The sequence below is a fragment of the Trichosurus vulpecula genome, chromosome 4, assembly GCF_011100635.1.
Source record: "Trichosurus vulpecula isolate mTriVul1 chromosome 4, mTriVul1.pri, whole genome shotgun sequence".
NCBI classification, from domain to species: Eukaryota; Metazoa; Chordata; class Mammalia; order Diprotodontia; family Phalangeridae; genus Trichosurus; species Trichosurus vulpecula.
In genome coordinates, this window is record NC_050576.1 from 75059673 (window position 1) to 75078268 (window position 18596).

Genomic DNA, 18596 nt, shown 5'->3' on the forward strand with positions numbered 1-18596 from the left:
CTAAGCTTTGAGCTCTACAAATGTACTTCATGAAAGCTGTGGGCACTGGTCAGGCCACTTTTCATCCATATGTGGGTGTGTGGGTGTGTACTTTAAAAGAATGTTTTATTACGCAAAGTGTCCATCATGCTGAACTTACCTTCCAAATATTAAAATGAAAGCCAGGATTGCCACATAAGTGAGAGAAATAAATCCTGGCTCCGGTGCAAAGGATGAATGTGTTGCTGCTGCTCAGGCTCTGCATGAAGGTCACCTCACTTCCTGACACGCTACAAGTTCACAGCCACTATACAGGTTAATTTTAGGTGTATGTTACTTCCTCTCTTCAAAAGAGAGACAGCACAAGGAATTCAATCTGGGAAGGAATTCTCAGCTCTCTGGGTGCTCTGTATGACACCATCTCTGAGTGGGTAGCTTACAGTGTGGTCTTCATCTTAGTTCAGAGATTCTAAACCATCTCTTAACTCCACTGCTTTCTGGGTAGTCCCAGAAATTAGGAGCTATCGCCAACAATTACCCCTTTGGGGACAGCTGGGAAGGCAGGTAGCATAGTGTAGGAAAAGTGCCCCAGATAGGAATTAGAGTCATGGGTTTGCCGCTGATCTTGGCAGGTTATTTTTCTGAGCAGCAAGTTGGTATGGAAAATGTGTTGGAGTTAGCAGACATCTGGGTTTGACTATTGTCTGACAATAAATACTAGTTGAGTGACCTTGAACGAGTCATTTTTGCTCACTTTCCTCACCCGGAAAAAAATGAATCACAATACTGACCTCACAGGGTTGTTGTGAAGAAAGCACCTGGCCAACTCTAATATGCTTTTATCAATGACCTGTGAAATCATGGTTCCCCTTTTTACTAGTTGTGTGAGACTGGCAGTGTGGTATGGTGAACAGAGAGCCAACCCTAGTCAGGACCTGGGTTCATATCCTACTTCTGATGCTAAGGCTGATCTTGGGCAAGGCATTTAACTTTCCTGGGTGTCAGTCTCCTCATTTGTAAAATGAGTGTGGGACAGGGAAAGATAACCTTTGAGGTCAGTTACAACTTCCGTGTGTCTGTTTCCTTTTCTATAAATTGGCGATATTGGTATTACATTTCAATTTTGTTGTGAAGCTCAAATAAAATAATACACGTGAAGGCACATACATGTAAAATGCTGTAAAAAGATAACAGTGTTTTCTATTTAGGAAGAATATAAGTATGGTGAGAACCAATGTTAGCAGTAAGAAAGATTCAGCGCTGGCCATGAAGTATACATCTAAATCACATAAGCCAGCACAAAACTTGGGAGACAACCATACTTATATTTCTTGTTAGTATATCCTAATGTAGCCTTCCAGTTGCAGAAGGCCTTGTTAGCAGTCTTCAGAAATGACTAATTTTTAATTAAGGAAGGGGCATTCAGACAACTTTTAGATAATGGCATTTATTTGAAAAAAGTAACATATAAAATAGTGAAAACAAAATCCTGAAATTCACTTGAGTAATAAGATAAAACTACAAAACGGAAAATTCTGAAATATGTGTTTTTCCTCATAAGGATCAGACTTGTGATGATTTGGAATTTTCTCTGTCTCAGAGCTAACAGGAATGTTTCAAGGTATGATGACCAAGAGCTAGGTCTAACTGATTTCTCCTTGCCTAGTGCCAATTAATAGATCGTTTAAAGATTCCTCATTCTTTATGTATGTTAAACCATAGACAAGGATTACAACTAGTATGTTCAGGTATTCTTGAGATTGTTATTCTAGAAAGGGGTTGTTTCTCTTCATTTAAAACTTACATTTGTTAATTACTTTCTCAGCTCTCAATATGTTAACTGGGCTTTAACATTATAGATGAAAACTTACAGTTCAATCATTAGGAAATGGTACTGAAACAAAAGATAACTGAGTCAATGCTTCAAATAATCATGAATCATTTTATTGTTATCACAATAGCGTATAAATATTTCTCTGAGCAGATCAAATTCTAAACTGACTAAATTTTCTAATTCTCATTTAAAAAATATTAAAAGCTGATTACAATGGAAGAACAACTGAAGAAGGGGCGCCAACTCTGAAAAGGCTACACTATGAGGAAAGCAGCACTTTCTTGTATATCACTTTGTACACAGGGACACGATCTCATCCATAGCATGACAGCATCCATGCAATAGCAAGGTAGTTTGCCACAGGGAAAAACACAATGCCAAGTATTGGCCACTTTAAACTGCTTAAAGAAGGTTTTAGGGCATACTTACAAGCCACAGTGAACTTTTGCTATATAAAATCTAAGTCAGGTTAAAAACCAGGCAGAAGTTTTTCTGGTGAGCAAGGGACAAACAAGCTGGAAAATGAACTTGGAATCTGGTTCCTTTTATTTTGATCAATATTTTAAGAATTCAAACAACATATAAATCACCATAGGAAAAGGAATTTAATATGTACTGGTATGTAACTAGAGAGTGTGCTATTTCCCACATTATCCTATGAAGAATGTACTCTGATTTACTGAGGGGACTTAGAAAGCTTGAAATTTAACATAGATGTTGGGCAAATAAGATGTCACGTTTTAGTTTGAAAAAAGGAACACCTAACAATCTCTATATGCAATTGAAACAGCTATTTAATGAGGTCTATTACTTAACCCTCCAGCAAACAAAGCTCGGCTGTGCTGCTATCCTAGACCTGGTACATTAATCCTCAAAGATGATGCAGTGTCCAGGACATGGAACAATAAGCCACAGCCAAGTAGTTAAAGCTGGCAGGAAGCAAAGAAATACCTATTTAATAAAAAGGTTCATTGGATAATAGCAACCTTTTAGCTAGAAAATGCTGAAACATTAAAAAAAAAAACTAGATGATTCCAGATCTCTGCTTCTACTGTTATACTTCTGGCTAAAGAGATTCAGACAGAATTATGTGATGTTTTGTATAAAATATGTGGAAAATGGTCTATAATTCTCACATCTTCATTAGAGACATGGTTATATTATGAGCTTAACTCTGAATTATGTTCTGATTTTCAAGTATTGTGGAAAGACTGTGTTTGAGAGATCTTATGAACCATTCTGGGACAACACTATGGAACCAGTTCTCAACTCTCTATGGTACTGTGGTGGAGTGGTGGAGTATACATTAATCCTCACTCTGTATCCTCTGGCCGGAGTGTCCTCCTTCCCTTCCTTTAATACTTTAAGTCCTAAGCATCCTTTAAAGCTCAACTAACTGTGATTTCCCTCTGGACATCTTCTGCAATCTCCCTTAACAACTTTTCTTCCTTGTTTGTAATTGTAATGTACCTATCTTTTAATATCATATATTACAGCTATGTCTAGGGCAGTGAGATGGGATAATGGATAGAGTGCTAGGCCTGGGAGTCAGGAAGACCTGAGTTCAAATCTAGCCTCAGAAACTTACTAGCTGTGTAACCCTAAGCAAGTCACTTAACCTTGCTTGCCTCAGTTTCTTCATTTGTAAAATGAGCTGGAGAAGGAAATGCAAACCATTTCAGCATCTCTGCCAAGAAAACCCCAAATGCGGTCATGAAGACTCAGAAATTACTGAAATGACTGCATAATACAGCTATGTCTAATGATTTCTTAATCTGCACTAAGATGATACACTCCTTGAGGGAAAGAGACTTTGTCTAATTCAAATTTTATATTTCCACCAACAACTTGCACATGGTCTGAATACAGTATATACTTAATTTTTATTGCATGCATTGCGTTTTAGAGTTAGAAGGGACCTTGGTGACCCATCTTAGTCTAACCTAAAACTGTACAGAATCCTCACTATAACATTTGACAAGTGGTCATCTACTCTCTACCTGAAGACTTCCAACGAGAGGGAAAGAACCACCTTCTAAGGCTGCTCATTGCATTTTGGGGCAGTTCTGATTGTAAGTTTTCTCCTGAAATCAAGCCTAAATTTGGTTCTTTGCAACTTCTACCCACTGATCTTGGTTCTTCCCTCAGGCCAAACAAAGCTCCTCTGATTCTTCTTTTCACATGACAACTCTTTAAATAACTAAACACTGTTAACATGTCTCCTTTGAATCTTCTCTTTTCCAGGCCGAACACTTCCTGCTGAATTAACCAATCTTTATATATGACATGGATTCAAAGCTGTTTGGTTGCCTTCCTCTAGATATTCTCTAGCTTATCAATGTCCTTAAATGGTATCATCAAGAACTGAACACAATATTAAAGATGTGGACTGACTAGGACAGAGAAGGACTATCACTTCCTCATTCCCACAAATTATGTCTTTCTAATTTTGACAGCCACACCACATTGCTACCCTATATTGAGTTTACATCCATGAAAATCCCCAGATCTTTTTCACACAAACTACTATCTACCTGTTTCCACTAAGTTGACTTACATAGTAGGTGCTTAATAAATGCCTGTTGGATATATTAGCCTTGCACTGAATAAAGCGATGAGCAGAGGAGAGAGGGCTGGGTATTAAGAGATCTCAGTTCTAGTCTGGAGCAGACTAACACCAGGGCTGGGGTTGGGGATGGATACAACAGAGCCATAAGGGCCTCTTATCATTAAAGAGTCATTATTTATGCTGCAATTTGCCATGCCAAATGAGGCTTTGGGGATTATCAAACTAAAATAAAAAAAGATGGGCATCTGTCCCTCTGTCATCATGTCAACCCGGTCCTAATAGTGGTGCTGCCACTGGTTGGCTGGGTTACTTTGGGTAAGTTAGTCAATCTTTACATATGAGTTTCCTCATTGGTTAAACAGGATAACAGCACCTATCCTACCTACTTCATAGGACTGTTGTGAAGAAAAAAATGCAACAATGCACGGTAAAGCACTTTGAAAAGTTAAAACAGGCATTATTATTTAAATGATGGCTAATCTGTGTGTGGCTTTCTTTTCTGCCAGGATGTGATTTTAGAGAGATTAAATGGTAAAAGACTCAGCAGTTTACTCCATGAATTCAAAGAGTTTGGCTCTACCCTTTTAAAGGTTTCTCTAAGGTTTTTAAAGGGATTATAGAATTTAGAGTCAGGACCTTTAGAGTAAGGGACCTTAGAGATGATCTAGTCCAACCCCTTCACTTAAAAGTGATACTTAGGCTATAAGGACTCTGTGGTCTCCCTGATGTGGGTGTTCCATCCAGGGGTGCAGCTCACAACCCATCCAAGTCTTTTCAATCAGGTGCTATAGTAAACTTCTGCAGAGGGGCTTCAGACAAAGTACTAGGAGAAGTTGCTATCCTCAGTGTCCCTTAGAATTGTTGTTAACAACAGTTGTAACAGTTGTTATCCTCCACTCTTGCTACATGGCCAACCCATATCTTTTTGCTTGTAATTAACTGTTGTTACAATGTGTTACAATCATCGATGTCAATCTCACAAAGCATCTCCAGTGCTTGTTGTGTGACCTGCAGCTCTGATTCTTTATATTCCATAATTCACAGTCACAGAGTACTGGCGTTAAAAAATTGTTTTTTTTGTTTTGTTTTGTTTTTGTTGTTGCCCTTATTCAAGGCATTTACCTGAAAAGGTCTTGGATGCTACCCAAACCCTGGGAGGAAGCTTTAACTGCCTTATCTGTGAAACAATAGGACTGGACTAGATAGCTCTGGGTGTTTTTCAGCTCTAATATTTTGTGGTTTTGTGATTCTAGATCCAGGGTTTAGAAGGCTGATATTGGCTAGAAACCAGACACACTCTATATACATATAGAGTATGTATTTTCCTTGACGAGCCGTTTGGATTGTGACTCTAAAAACTATTAAAAGTATCACAAGTCTAAAAAACAGTGGGAATGGCAAAGAAATAAGCCTCAGGAAAGAGTCTGGGTGAAAAACTGAGATATTTTGTTTTGTCCCGTTTGATACTTTGCATGCTCTCTTTCAATTCCTTATATTTAGAGGCTCACAGTTAGAAGAAACCTTAAAGATGATCTTAAAAGCAGGTCATTTCTCTCACTCATTTTCCTGATGAGTCAACTGAGACCTAATAAGGTTAAGTACCATGCCCAAAGCCCCACAACTAATAAGTAGCAGACCTAGGATTTGAACTCAAGGCTTTACTGCAAATCTAGAACTTAAAGAAAATAAGACTTTGTGAAGCTGCAGAAGGGAAGTTTTGGGATGACAGTAAAAACCATCTTGAGAGGTGCTGATGAGAATAATGTGCCTGGCCACAGGACTGGTTGGGAGGAAGGGTGAAAGTCTGGAGAATAAAGCTTTGACTATATTTCTTTTAAAGTATAATTCGGTTTTTTAAAAAATGGAGACCAAAAAGAGTTAGATTTCTATACTTAAGAGCTAGTAACACTTAGAAAAAATTAGGCATTTTGGTTTATTAGACTGAAAGGTTTATTACATATGTGTATTAGAGTAAAAAAATCAACAGTGATATTTTGATAGTAAATCTTCAGTAAGAAGGGAAATTCCATTAAGTACCTTGGTTGGGAAATGGAAAAAGATGGTCAGTTGTGCTTTTATGTGTAGACTCTGGTACTGGGGCACTTAGGACAACATTTTAAAGTAGAGTACTGAACTGAGAATGATATCAGAATGAAAAAAGTGGAAAGTGATAAAGGCCAAAGAGTAAGGGTGCAAAGGATGATCTCAGTTGAGGTTTGAGAACTTTTTAGTTACATCACTCACAGATGATTTATTCTTCCAATCCAAAGATTGCTCTAACCCCACAGAAACTGATAGTGGTACAAATTTTACAATGCTCTGTGGCATTAGAGATATCAAACAAGAAAGATCTGGAATCAGATATCTGAGCCAATAAAAACTCAAACTATTCCTCCCTTCCCCCAAATAACAGTGGTATCTGAAAAATAAGTGGTATCTTAACATTTTTGTTGGTTCTTACAGTGGAACCAGAAATAACTGCTTCAAAATACTTCCCATCATATTTTTCAGTATGATTCATTTGAATTGTTATTAACATACCCAGAATTCACAGCTGAACCCACACTAAAACATTTCCTCTTTCAAATCAGTTCATTCATAAGGTTTAGAGCTGAAAGGGGCATGAACAATCGTCTAATCCAATCCCCTCATTTCATATAAGAAACTGAGGCCTAGACAGGTAAAGATACTTGCTCCAAGTCACAAAGATTATCAGGGCCAGAATCTAAACCTACATTTCCTGACTTCAGGCATGATAATCTCTAGGCCAAACTACTGGAAAATCCAGTTAAGTAGTATGGAAACATTAGCTCATTATGTACTCACCATGAGAAAGTTCTTGGATGACTAGTTGATTTTTTCCTCAAAATATATTCTTTGCTTGGGAGTAGCTCCTCCACTTTTGGCAAGGAAACTCAAAGAATCCTAATCTAAAATGTTCAAGGTAGGAGCATAGTTATTTCTAGAATAACTCAAGAAGAGCTAAAGGGGAATCAAAACCAGGTTTCAACTGTTGTAATGGATAATGCCAACACAGCCCTTATGATAAAAAGAGATAATTCACAAGCTGCTGTGTATGATAATAATGTTAACTGCTTCTGGAAAACAGTTTCCTGAATTCAAATCTTGGTAACTTCATAAAAGAGTTAAACATTTTGAAGCTGGCTTTATAAATGCATTTGATATTTCTAAGCTAACAGTTATATTCAATTAATGACCTAAAGTTGTAAAAGTGAACTCAAAAAATCTTAAAATGAAATAAATAAATTAAATCCCATTGACTTTGTTTTGATGTTAGAGAAGAGAAAACTAAAATCTTGGCTAATATATAACAAGGTGAAACTACCAAATGTTGACAAAAGACAACAGTGTTTTGCACAGAGAAGACGCTTAATAAATGTTTGCAGAATCAGGTGAACAGAAGTCAATGGGCCCAAGCAGTTGCCCTTTCAGTCTGTCTAGAACAAAAACTTTACTAAATTTGCTCTGTTACTGATGTGCACAAAATAACATTAATTTTAAAAGGGCATGCAACAATTTTTACATTTTGGCTGCAACTAGGAGAGGAGGATTCTTACACACATAACGATACACAGCATAATAAAGCAAAAGTGAGCTGTGGTGTAGCCTGAATGCTGTGAGAGGAGCTCCAAGGTAATGATAACAGTCCTTTAGGAATGCCAGTGAAACTTCAGGAGGCTCTAACATGCATGCCAGATTTTTAAGCGATTAAAAAAATGAATACTGGTAAAAGATGCTGGTCAATATCCTAGAAGACCTAAGTCTTCAAGTAAGCTTGAGAGCAATCCAACAGGAGAGGCACTACTCAACATGCCAGATTTCTGCCACGGAAGCACTCCCTGGGGGGTACAAGCCGATGGAAAGCTTCAATACCAACCAAAGTTCTGAGACACTTCCTGCTACTATTCTGATGATATTGATGACAAACCTAAAACCAACTTCCTACTGAATGAGCTGCTTGATTTGTACAATAATAGCTTTCAAAAGAATTTCCTGGATTAGGCTGAGCCAGGATAAAAAGGCAAACTTAGAACCCAGGATGGACACTGACACAGTGCTTAAAAAAGCACCCACACGCTTTTAGAACAAGAGAGGTTATCTTGGTGTCCACTCCACGCTCAAAAGCACCATTTCACACTAGACTTTAAAAGACTCTTACTTAACATAATGCTGAAGTCTTTCTGACATAAGCATTATATCTGGAGGGAGAGGGTTGGGTACTAAGAAGATCCCTCTCTCTCCTTCCCCCAAGCTGGTTAGGAGAAGAATACTGGCTTAACTGGTGCTTTGTCCATCATCAACATCTCTTCCTCTGAGAGAACCTACTGGATCCTATTCTAAAACACACAAGGTTTGGAGGTTTTCATAAAACAGCTGATTTTCTTTATACCTACCACATCTCTCAGAGAATGCAAACAAACTTTTTTCCTTATTGTTTTTGATCATTACCTCCTCTTCCTGTCTCAAAATTGTCTGTCAAATGAGGAGTATACTTGGAATGTCTACTTAGTCCAGTTGTGTTAGCGGTGCTGCCCATTTGGTTACCACTAAATAAGGTATTTCATGAATAGATGCCCTCATTTTCTGTATAAAATGGTCACTTTTTGCTTACATATCTATATTTTAAAGAGCAGCCACATTTAATATTGTGAAAGATGATCTGCTTCCTTTCCCCGCCCTCTTGAGCAGTGATAAGTATCAGAGCATGCTCAAAAGAACTAGATTATACTATGTACTACACTTAAGTTCATCTATTCTCCCCAGTGTTTGCAGATAGAATGAATCGCCGAGGCTGTGAACCACCAGTCAACATCTCTGAGTGTCCTATTCCTCATTAGCCAATGCATACCAAAGAAGAGTGGCAGAGAAGGGTTATTATTGTAGTTTTCTTTCATATTGAAGCCCTGGACTAGTAAAGGCTGCAGCTTCCCAGCTGTGGAGTTAAGCTTTGCCAGCTGTGTGTTGCTGCAGTACTAAAGAGACAGCTTTACAGCCTGTCACCTCCTCAGGCAGACAGCCCTCCTGGTCTCGTAGGGTGGGGTCAGCTCCACACTTCAGCAGCAGTTCCACAATGTCTAAGAACTCACAGGCAGAAGCTAAAGAGAAAAAAACGGTTAGTATGATATGAATGGAAAATATAACACCTCAACAGTGATAATCCAAAAAGCACAATATATTACAATGTTTAATATTACAATGCTGAAAGATTATAGTGTCACAGTTCTGATAGTACATTTGAATACTCAAGAGTTACAAAAATTTAGTTTGTTCATTGCCTCGAGAGGAATATATAAATAACCTGGCACATTTCAGAGAATTACAGACATTCAGTTCTAAGGGATCTCAGGAGTCATTTATCCTGACCTGTATCCAAACAGGAATGAGAAAGATATTTAATTGTGAATATGTGGATTTTAATTTAGTGGTTAAATATAAGTAATAACTTTACTTCAGGGGTCCACTTTGTGACACCCATGCCACAGACTGCCTATGACTTATCTAGAAAGTTTCATGTTGTTTGCTGTGTCTAAACAGCTCAGATATGCTAATGAATTCTGATTGATCTGTTTCATCATAGTGGCCATCTGGGTTAAAGTAGTATTTCAGGTAGATTCTTTCCATGCAGAGAAAATGAGTATGGAAGGACCATGTGCAATGTGGAAATCTCCTAACTGTGCCCTTCAGAAGTTGCATTTATGAGGGTGGAAAAAAAAAAAACCTTAAGAGGCACAAACTATTAGTATCAGTTATTAAACCTGTTACGTTTTTGGCTACAGTTTGTATTTATTGACTATGAATTTTCTCTCGGCATATATGGTAGTACTTTTAAATGATTTTGTAATGACATTTCCTTTTCTTCCTCTGCTGGTGCACTACTTTAGGTAAGGAACAAAATAATTTCCTTCACCATTCAGAGTTCTCTCCAAAGGTCCTACAATCTTTAAACTTAATTCTAGTTGTATGGCCTCGTAGCTATCTATTGGAGGTACCTGACTTTTGAAGCCACACTTTAGAGGTATCCTCCACCTACACACATTTCCCTTCTCTCCCAGTCAGTTTTGATGATTCTTCAAATGATAGGGAAAGAAGAATAGGATTAGGGTAAACCCAGAAGGTATCTGTCTGTCTCTCCAGTCCATCATAGTCATCTAGATGCTGCCCTCAAGAAGCTCTCATTGTAACAGGGAAGACAACATGCAAAAAGCTGTAGGCATACAAGGTACACGCAGAGGAAATAAGCATGAAGGCGCGAGCAGTGGAGGTGGTAATGGGAACCAATGGCACTAGGCAGAGTCCTAAGTGATAGTCACTTGCCATGCAGAAGAATAAAGTTAAAGACACATTGCCTGATAGTCACTATGAGAAGAAAAAAATGGTTAATTCATTCTTTACATAAGTAGCCACGTGAATCTATATTATGAGCAATAATCATTTGGCCTTCCTATTGTTACTAGAATGAAAATGTTTCTGGCTGTCAATCTCTGCTTACTTCAGTGAAACATTTGGATATGCTTCAATAAAATCAGGTCCTTTCACCAACAGTAAAGGAAGACTGTGCCTACCATATTAATCTGTAATCTCAAATAATAATAACCAAGACATTTCAGATCAGATTTAGTTCAATCCTACTTTGAGACTGGATATGATCTGCTACTGAGATTTGACAAATATCTGTTACTGATTAAAATAAAACCCATTTCGCTTCCCAAGGATGAGGAGCATCATTATGAAGAAACTACTTCATGGGAGGTGTGACATGATCTTTGCACACTTACACTTGTATGGAATTTGAACTTCTATATACCATGCCTATTGACAGGAATGAATAAAATTTAAGATCAAATCTGTCAAATCTAGTCTAATCTAAATTAAACATTTAAATACAGAATTTAAGGTATGAATAAACGTTACAGTATGTCATCAGTCAGAGATATAGTATAAGCACAGGAAATGCCTACTTCAACTTCATTAAAGTGCTGTTTGTATTTACAGAAGGAGGAAATGGTGTTTATAGAAAGAGGAAAAGCAGTAAATTGCAGAGATGAGGTAAAGGAAATGAACAGAAGTCAAGATTCTTTGGCCTAGTATTTTGACAAGATGAAGAACCCACATATGGGAATACTCTACTAGAAGATGGTAAAGTGGTGAGTGAAGGAAGCATTTGAAAGGTAACTCCTAGAATTTTTGACACAGAATTATCCAATTGGCTTCTACTATATATTGCTTTTCACTGTTATATAATTTTTCATCTGTTTATGTCTTATTTTCCTATTGAGACTATAAGATCCTTGAAGGCAGAGGTCATGTCTTATGGCTTTTTGTATCTCCCACAACTCTTAGCATAGTCTTGGGCATTTAGCAGGCAATCATTAAATACTGATTGACTAGTATCTGCATCTTCAGTTAAACATAGGGTACAAACTATTTTTAGGTGACTTACGAACTTCCCACTCTCAAAACAGACACACACAAAAAAGGCAAGATGAAGATAGGAGAAATGTGCTAAGAGGGAAAATGGGTTGAATTCTGTTTGAAATTAATGAGGAAATGTGTTGGTGCTCACACTGTGCTGGGAAATCCAAAAATGGTCATCAGCCCATCTCGGAAAAGCTTGAAAGAGTCTCTAGGGATTAGAACAGCTGCTGAATTTATGGTACCCTGGGAACCTCTATTTGTCAAGTGCCAGAGAGGCAGCCCTGACACTGGCACAGGTGAAGATGAATTTTCATTCAGCATAGTTCGCCTTCTGACTCCATTAATCCTCAGGGTTTTGATGATGAATTTCTTTCTTTCTTTTTTAAAAATTTTTATTTATTTTCACTCTAATGTCTCCTCCCACTGCCCTGCAACAGCATGGAAGGAGTAGAACAGATGGTGCTTTACAGGGAAGATAGAGAGCCCATGAGGATACAAAGCCAGCCCACTCTGAAATCACATGACTACATGTGCAAGGAAAAGCCTTGATTTCCTCTGGGAGACATAGAAGCAATGATGTTAGTATTCCCGGTGGAGAGAGGGGAGGGGGGAAAGACTAACAGGCCATTTATGACGAAGACCACATTCATACCAATCAACTCTTCAACGAGGACCATATTTAATCATAAAATAACAGAAGCACCAATTCCTGAAGGTCAGTGAATACTAAAGTACAATGGAGGCAAACAGGTGCTGTAGTATGTTGCTACCCAATGGCCATGTGGTATGAACTGGAAAGGAAATACGACAGTAGAATACTGGCCTCTATTTAACCCTTCTATTGGCTCTGACCCCAGCTTTAATCTGAAGGGGCCAGTATTTACAACCCATCTAAGGATGGAGTTTGACACCTGCTGTAATCACAAAAACTGTCATCACAAGGACAGCTGTCAGGCCAAACTGTAATTAATAAAAAAAAAAAGAGTGGTTAGATCCTAAAGAAATCCCCAACACCTCACTGTTCTCACTTGCTGGACTGAACCACATTTATAGTTATAATGAAGTTCCTAAAATAGTTAACTATAATGAAATAAAATTAAATTGAATCAGTAAATATATACTGAATAGCTAAAAAAGGCTGGGGTAGGTATAGTAAAGATTGATGTTAACCTGGTAAATTAAAGAATATTTTATTTTATTTTAACTTAATAGAAAACTGAATTCCGTTTAAAGTAGTCATTATATAACTTATGTAATTTTATTTTAGGAGATTTTTAAAATGAGTACTTTCACTTTTTAAAAAGTTCACTTTACTTTGAAATATTTGCTATGTTACCAACCATTCGACAAATTATATTGTTTTAAGTGTCTACTTGTTTTAATTATTAGTGTTATCACATTTGTTTTCTTTGCAATGATTAATAAAACTACTTTGAAAGACAAGGACCGAGGCTGTATCTCTCAATGAATCATTTGGGGTGTAAGATTACTGAAATGGAATAATTTTTTTACAATGACAATCCATTTACTGCACAGGAAATAGAATGCAAATAACTACATGAGCATAGAGACACAGGTATATCATACACACCGTTATCAATAGGCTTGAAAAATGGCCATTATTTGGCCAAGGTGATCAATGAGTAGCAAAGAATTTGGGTTTGCATTTAATTCTACTATTGTACCTTCGTATCACCCAGAGGGAGAACGTAATGTTTAAAAATTGGTGGGATGGTGAGTTTTTTTGTAATACTTATAAGATTATCTACTGTGGGGATTATCTATGGCAAATATTTAATCCTGAGCTGACTTCCCCTTACAACCCAGCAGGCTCCAGAGTTGCATCCCTCATTGTCCAGCTGGTGCATGCCCAGGGAATTCAAACTAATTTTAATATCCATCCAAACAAAATATAATTAAGAAGGCAGGTCATATGTGTAAAAATTGTATAATGCATTTCAAAGTCAAACAGAAATGACATTTGAATCATCCATTGTTTTGAATTATCCCTACCACTGCTCCCTTCCACTAATATAGGCTTTATATATTTGTTAAATTGCAGGACTCAGCCCTAAATTGAGATTTTTTTTGGAAAGGACACATAGATAAAACACATAGATAGGCATGCTCTGAAAAATTCCAGGAAAATAACTGAGAATGTATTTACATTTCTTTCATTTCAAATAAAGATTTTTATTCATTCTTAGCATACTATTTTTTATCTGTCATTACTGTTACTTTCTTCTTAAGAATAACCAGCATTTGTATAGCACTTTTAAGTTTGCAAAGTGCTGTACAGATGTTTATCTCAATTAGTCTCCACAAACCCCTATATCTGGTAGGTTATATTAGTATCTCCATTTTACAGATGAGGATGCTGAGGCTGTGAGGGTAAGGGACTTGGCCAGAGTCACACAGCTAAAGTAAGAGTGAGGCAGGATATGAACTCAGGTCTTTCTGACTCCCAAGCCCAACACTCAATATACATTTGGCAACTCACCAAATAAAATTTTTTTTATGAGCTAGAGTTAGTAGAAAAAGCACAGCCTGTATTCAGATATGCTACATGATCCCATATTCGTGTGTGAAGTCTCACCTCTAGAACTGCACACCATCTATTTTCTCACAAGGCCCATGCAATCTGGGCAGGGAGCAGGAGGTGAACAGAGGATGTTCTCACCTGGAGCAGTGAGTGTAGGGACACATCTAGCCTCTTCCTCTAGACGTCCCTATTTCTGATGAGGACATCAACCTGGGTAATATTCGACTCCTTTTCCTCCCCCCTCATATTCAATCAGTTGCCGAGTTTCATTGAGTCTACCAGCGTATCCCTTCCTCCCACTAACACGGCCACTCACTTTAGATGAGGTCTTCATTAACCTTTGTAATAGTGATAATAACAGCGATAGTTAGCGTTTATATAGTGCCCCATATGTACCAGGCACTGTGCTAAGTACTACAAATATCTCATCTGAGCCTCACAACAGTTCTAGGAGGTAGGTGCTATACTGTTAGCGCCCTGAATAGAGGGGAAGTGATTTGCCCAAGGTCACAAAACTAGTAAGTGTATGAAGCTGGATTTGAACTGCCTTGCTGACAAGCCCAGCATTCTATCCCTTGTACCATCTACCTACCTCAATTTGTCTGAGCTATTTTTAAAAACCTTCTAATTAGCTTCTTTATTTATAGTTTTTGTTCTCTGCAGTTCATCCTCCATTCAGCTGTCGAAAGAATTTTCCTCAAGTGTACATCTGTCCATGCCACCTTACTGTTCAATAAACTTCAATGGCCCTCTCTTACCTAGGATAAATACAAAGTCCACTATTCAATTTAAAGCTCTTTCAAATCTGGCCCTTGCTCACCTTTCCAGTCTTTTTATACCTTACTCCCTTCTGTGTTCTCTGGGGATCCAGTGACACTGGCATTCTTGCTGTTCCTCAACAGTTAACTCAAGCCTCACCTTCCATTAAAAGCTCTTCCCCATTGTGTGGCTGCTAATACTTTTTCCTCTGAGATTACCTTTCATCTCTTCCATCTTTATCTTGCCCTTACCTATTTACAAATTGTTTTCCCCATTAAAATGGAAGCACCTTGAGGGAAACGAATGTTTTTTCCTTTCTTTATACGTCCTGAGCTTGGCACACTGTCTGGCATGTAATAAGTGCTTAAAAAAAGGGTTGTTAACTGACTATAAAACTGTCAAATTGATGTTCCTAAGGAAAGTATGACTGACCATCATGGTACTCCCCTCTTCAAAATTTTTTATTGTGTTTCTACTAACTCTAAGATAAAATGCAAACTCCTGAGGCCAGACATTGTGTTGGTAACCAAAAATGGGCTCCTTAGCACTTAGTCAACAAGTGCCCTTGACTAGTTTGGCTTTTTCCCCTGAACTAACTGAATGCTGTCTGTATGTTGGATTGGAGTAAGCTTGTCGGCCCCTTCACCTTGCTTCCCTTGCTTAAGCTGATCGAAAGAACCTGTGCTTTCCAGGTCAACCCCTTCACCTTGCTTAAGCAGATCGAAAGAACCTGTGCTTTCCCCGGCGTACCTTACACCCCCGCAGAAGCCGGATGGTTAAAAACAGCTTCCGCTGGAGCCAGAGGCTGCTACAGCTACAGCTACAGCCACAGCCGAAGCTGAAGCAGGAGCAGGAGCAGGAGCTGCCGGTAGCAGAGCTGACCTACAGGAGGAAGCTGAACAAGGACTTGAGGCCAGTGGGTAATCTTTTTACCATAGAGGGGAAGCATGTATATGATTTTGCTGTACACCATCATGCTTCTCTGTGGCCTCCTGGTTACTCTTGTGAGGCGTACTTATTGGGCCTGGAAGCTTTTGATCAATATATCAAAATGGGGATGCTGGTTCATGGGTTGGTTACTGTGGAGCCTAAATATATGCTTTGATTCTTCTGCCTCCTACTTTGAGAGTTTCTTATATCTGGTGGTTCCGAACCTTTCAGACACATATATGATCCACTTTGAAATTATAAACTCTGCCCTCCTAATACAGACATTCAAAGGCTTCCCAAATCTGGCTCCCATCTACGTTTCCAGCCTTATATCCCCTACATTCCAGCCAAACTGAGCCATGAGCTTGTTCTTGAACTTGACATGTCAGGTTCTGCCTTCACTCACTGCATCCAGAATTCCTAGAAGATGCTCTCTCTCTCTCTCAATACCTATCTGCCTTCAAAGATGAGCTCAAGCACCAATTCCTCAGTGAAACCTTCACAGATCCCCTTCTATCTCCTCAAATCATTTTGTATTCACTTATCTGTATACCTATTGTATCCTCAGTGGAGTAACAGCTCCTTGAATAACAGCTCTCATTTTTGTCTCTGTGCCCCCAGGGCCTGCATGGCATGAAGAAAGTGCTTCATCAATGCTTTTTATTTTGTTTTATGTTTTATTTCATTTTTTAATAATTAATTTTTAGTTTTATAAGATTTTGAGTTTTAAATTTTCTCCCCCTCCCTCTTCTCTCCTGCATGCAATCTGATATAAGCTCTACATATACATTCATACTAAACATATTTCCACATTGGTCATTATTAATCAATGCTTTTTTTAACTGAATTTTTATTTCTGGCATGTAGCACGGTGCCCTTAATATATAGAAGTCACTCAGGAAACATCTGAGATGCTCAAAAAACATCTGATTGAATTGGCAGGGGTCTTTTTCCCCACTGGAAGTGCTTTCTTATATTCCCTGGGTGAAAACCAGAGATGGCTTTTTAGGATCAGGTAGTAAGCAAAAGCACCTACTGTCCTCTGGCAGGTGAAAAGAACCGTAATGATGAAATATGTATCCCTGAATTTAGGATATGGAGGCATCATTAACTCTAAAGTAGAGTTTCTCTTTTTCTTCCTTTCTGATTCTCTGAAGTTATTAGATTTATGTCTTATTACCCTGAAAACACGTGGCAATCATCACCACTAGAAACCAGTGGTGTTCATCTATTCCAGCAATAATCTGGGCAGTTAATATTTCTCCCCTAAGGTACTCATCTTCCCAGGGCTCTATTTAGCCTGTGATCTTTCTCCTTTTCTGTATCTCTGCTATGTGGCTGTTGTAGTTGGTTGGTAGGATTCTATCTATGAGTGGAAGGCTGTCTTGCAGGTGAGAAGTTATCAAAATCCCCTCTGGACTTTGCTGGCTGGCTCCAGGTTCAGCCACTATCAAACAGAACATAAAGTGTCTGAGCTTCAGAATCTGGATATAAATGACAGAATGAAATCCAACCTAATGGCAAGAAAGGGTGCAAAAAGAATGTGATGGGAAGGATATGCCAATGGAATCTGATGACTTTGTATTTTCTAAACTATGAGTTTGGTGAAATACTGTGCTTAGGCTATATTAGAACTATCTGTCATTTGAAATTTTTATCCTTAATATATTTGTCATTTAATAGTGACAGAAGGAAGTTAATGCTAGTGCCTGCCCTCAGAGATTATTCTCTTGTTTATCTTATTTTTACATTGTTTTTTGCATCCCCAGTGCTTAGTACAGTCGCTGGCACATAGTAGGTGCTTAATAAATGTTTTCTGATTTCGCAACGGGGTAGATGACCATTTTTGTGCATGCTCAGAAGTCAGGTTAGAATAGACAATAGCCAGCAATAGGGTGTCTTCAGGAATTCCCTCAGCAGAAATGTCATACCCAAATGCTTCCCCAGTGGCCCTCCTTCTCTTCCCGCTGGAGGCAGCGCACACTCTGCAGAGGAGTGTGGGATGTGTATATAGGGAAGGAATATGAGAACCACATTCTTTTCTCTCTCCAAATAAACCTTTGGAGGGACTTCCTTGTAAGGTTTATAAGAGTCTGCTTTTTAAACCTGAGGTAGGAGAGCTGGATCCAATGATACGTTTTCCTTCACTAAAGTCTTACCCCAATGCATCACGGCTTCGGGATAACCAGGGTTTTCAAAAACAATGTCCTTTTAAGCTAGATAGGCTTTATGTATGATCTGGGGAGACTCAGTATGTCTGTCATTTGAGGACCAACCCAGCTAAATTCAGAGAGGTTCATAACCAGAAGGGATGCCACTAAGTGAATTTGTTGGCTTTATTCATGAAAATCATTTCCTAAGGCATGACAGGGTTATGATCTACACTACTGTAGGGAATAACCATCCTGATGAAATCAAGGATCCTTACAATAGTGAAATATAATATAATCTGTACATGCTAGTTCACCTCTCAGAAGTTTGAGGAGCATGTAGTGACATTTAAATTTGGTTTTCCATATCATGCCTTGGCTAAGGTACATAGATGG

The 18596-nt window shown here is 38.3% G+C and overlaps 1 protein-coding gene across 1 annotated transcript in view; it reads right to left on the bottom strand.

Annotated features, from left to right (window-relative positions):
* Nucleotides 1–6315: 6315 nt before the first annotated feature.
* Nucleotides 6316–18596, bottom strand: part of ACBD6 (acyl-CoA binding domain containing 6) — a 227380-nt gene continuing 215099 nt past the window's right edge. Inside the window, exon 8 of the mRNA XM_036755421.1 lies at nt 6316–9499. Within this exon, the coding sequence (XP_036611316.1) occupies nt 9345–9499 (155 nt within the window). The 3' untranslated portion in view covers nt 6316–9344. The remainder of the gene's footprint in view (nt 9500–18596) is intronic.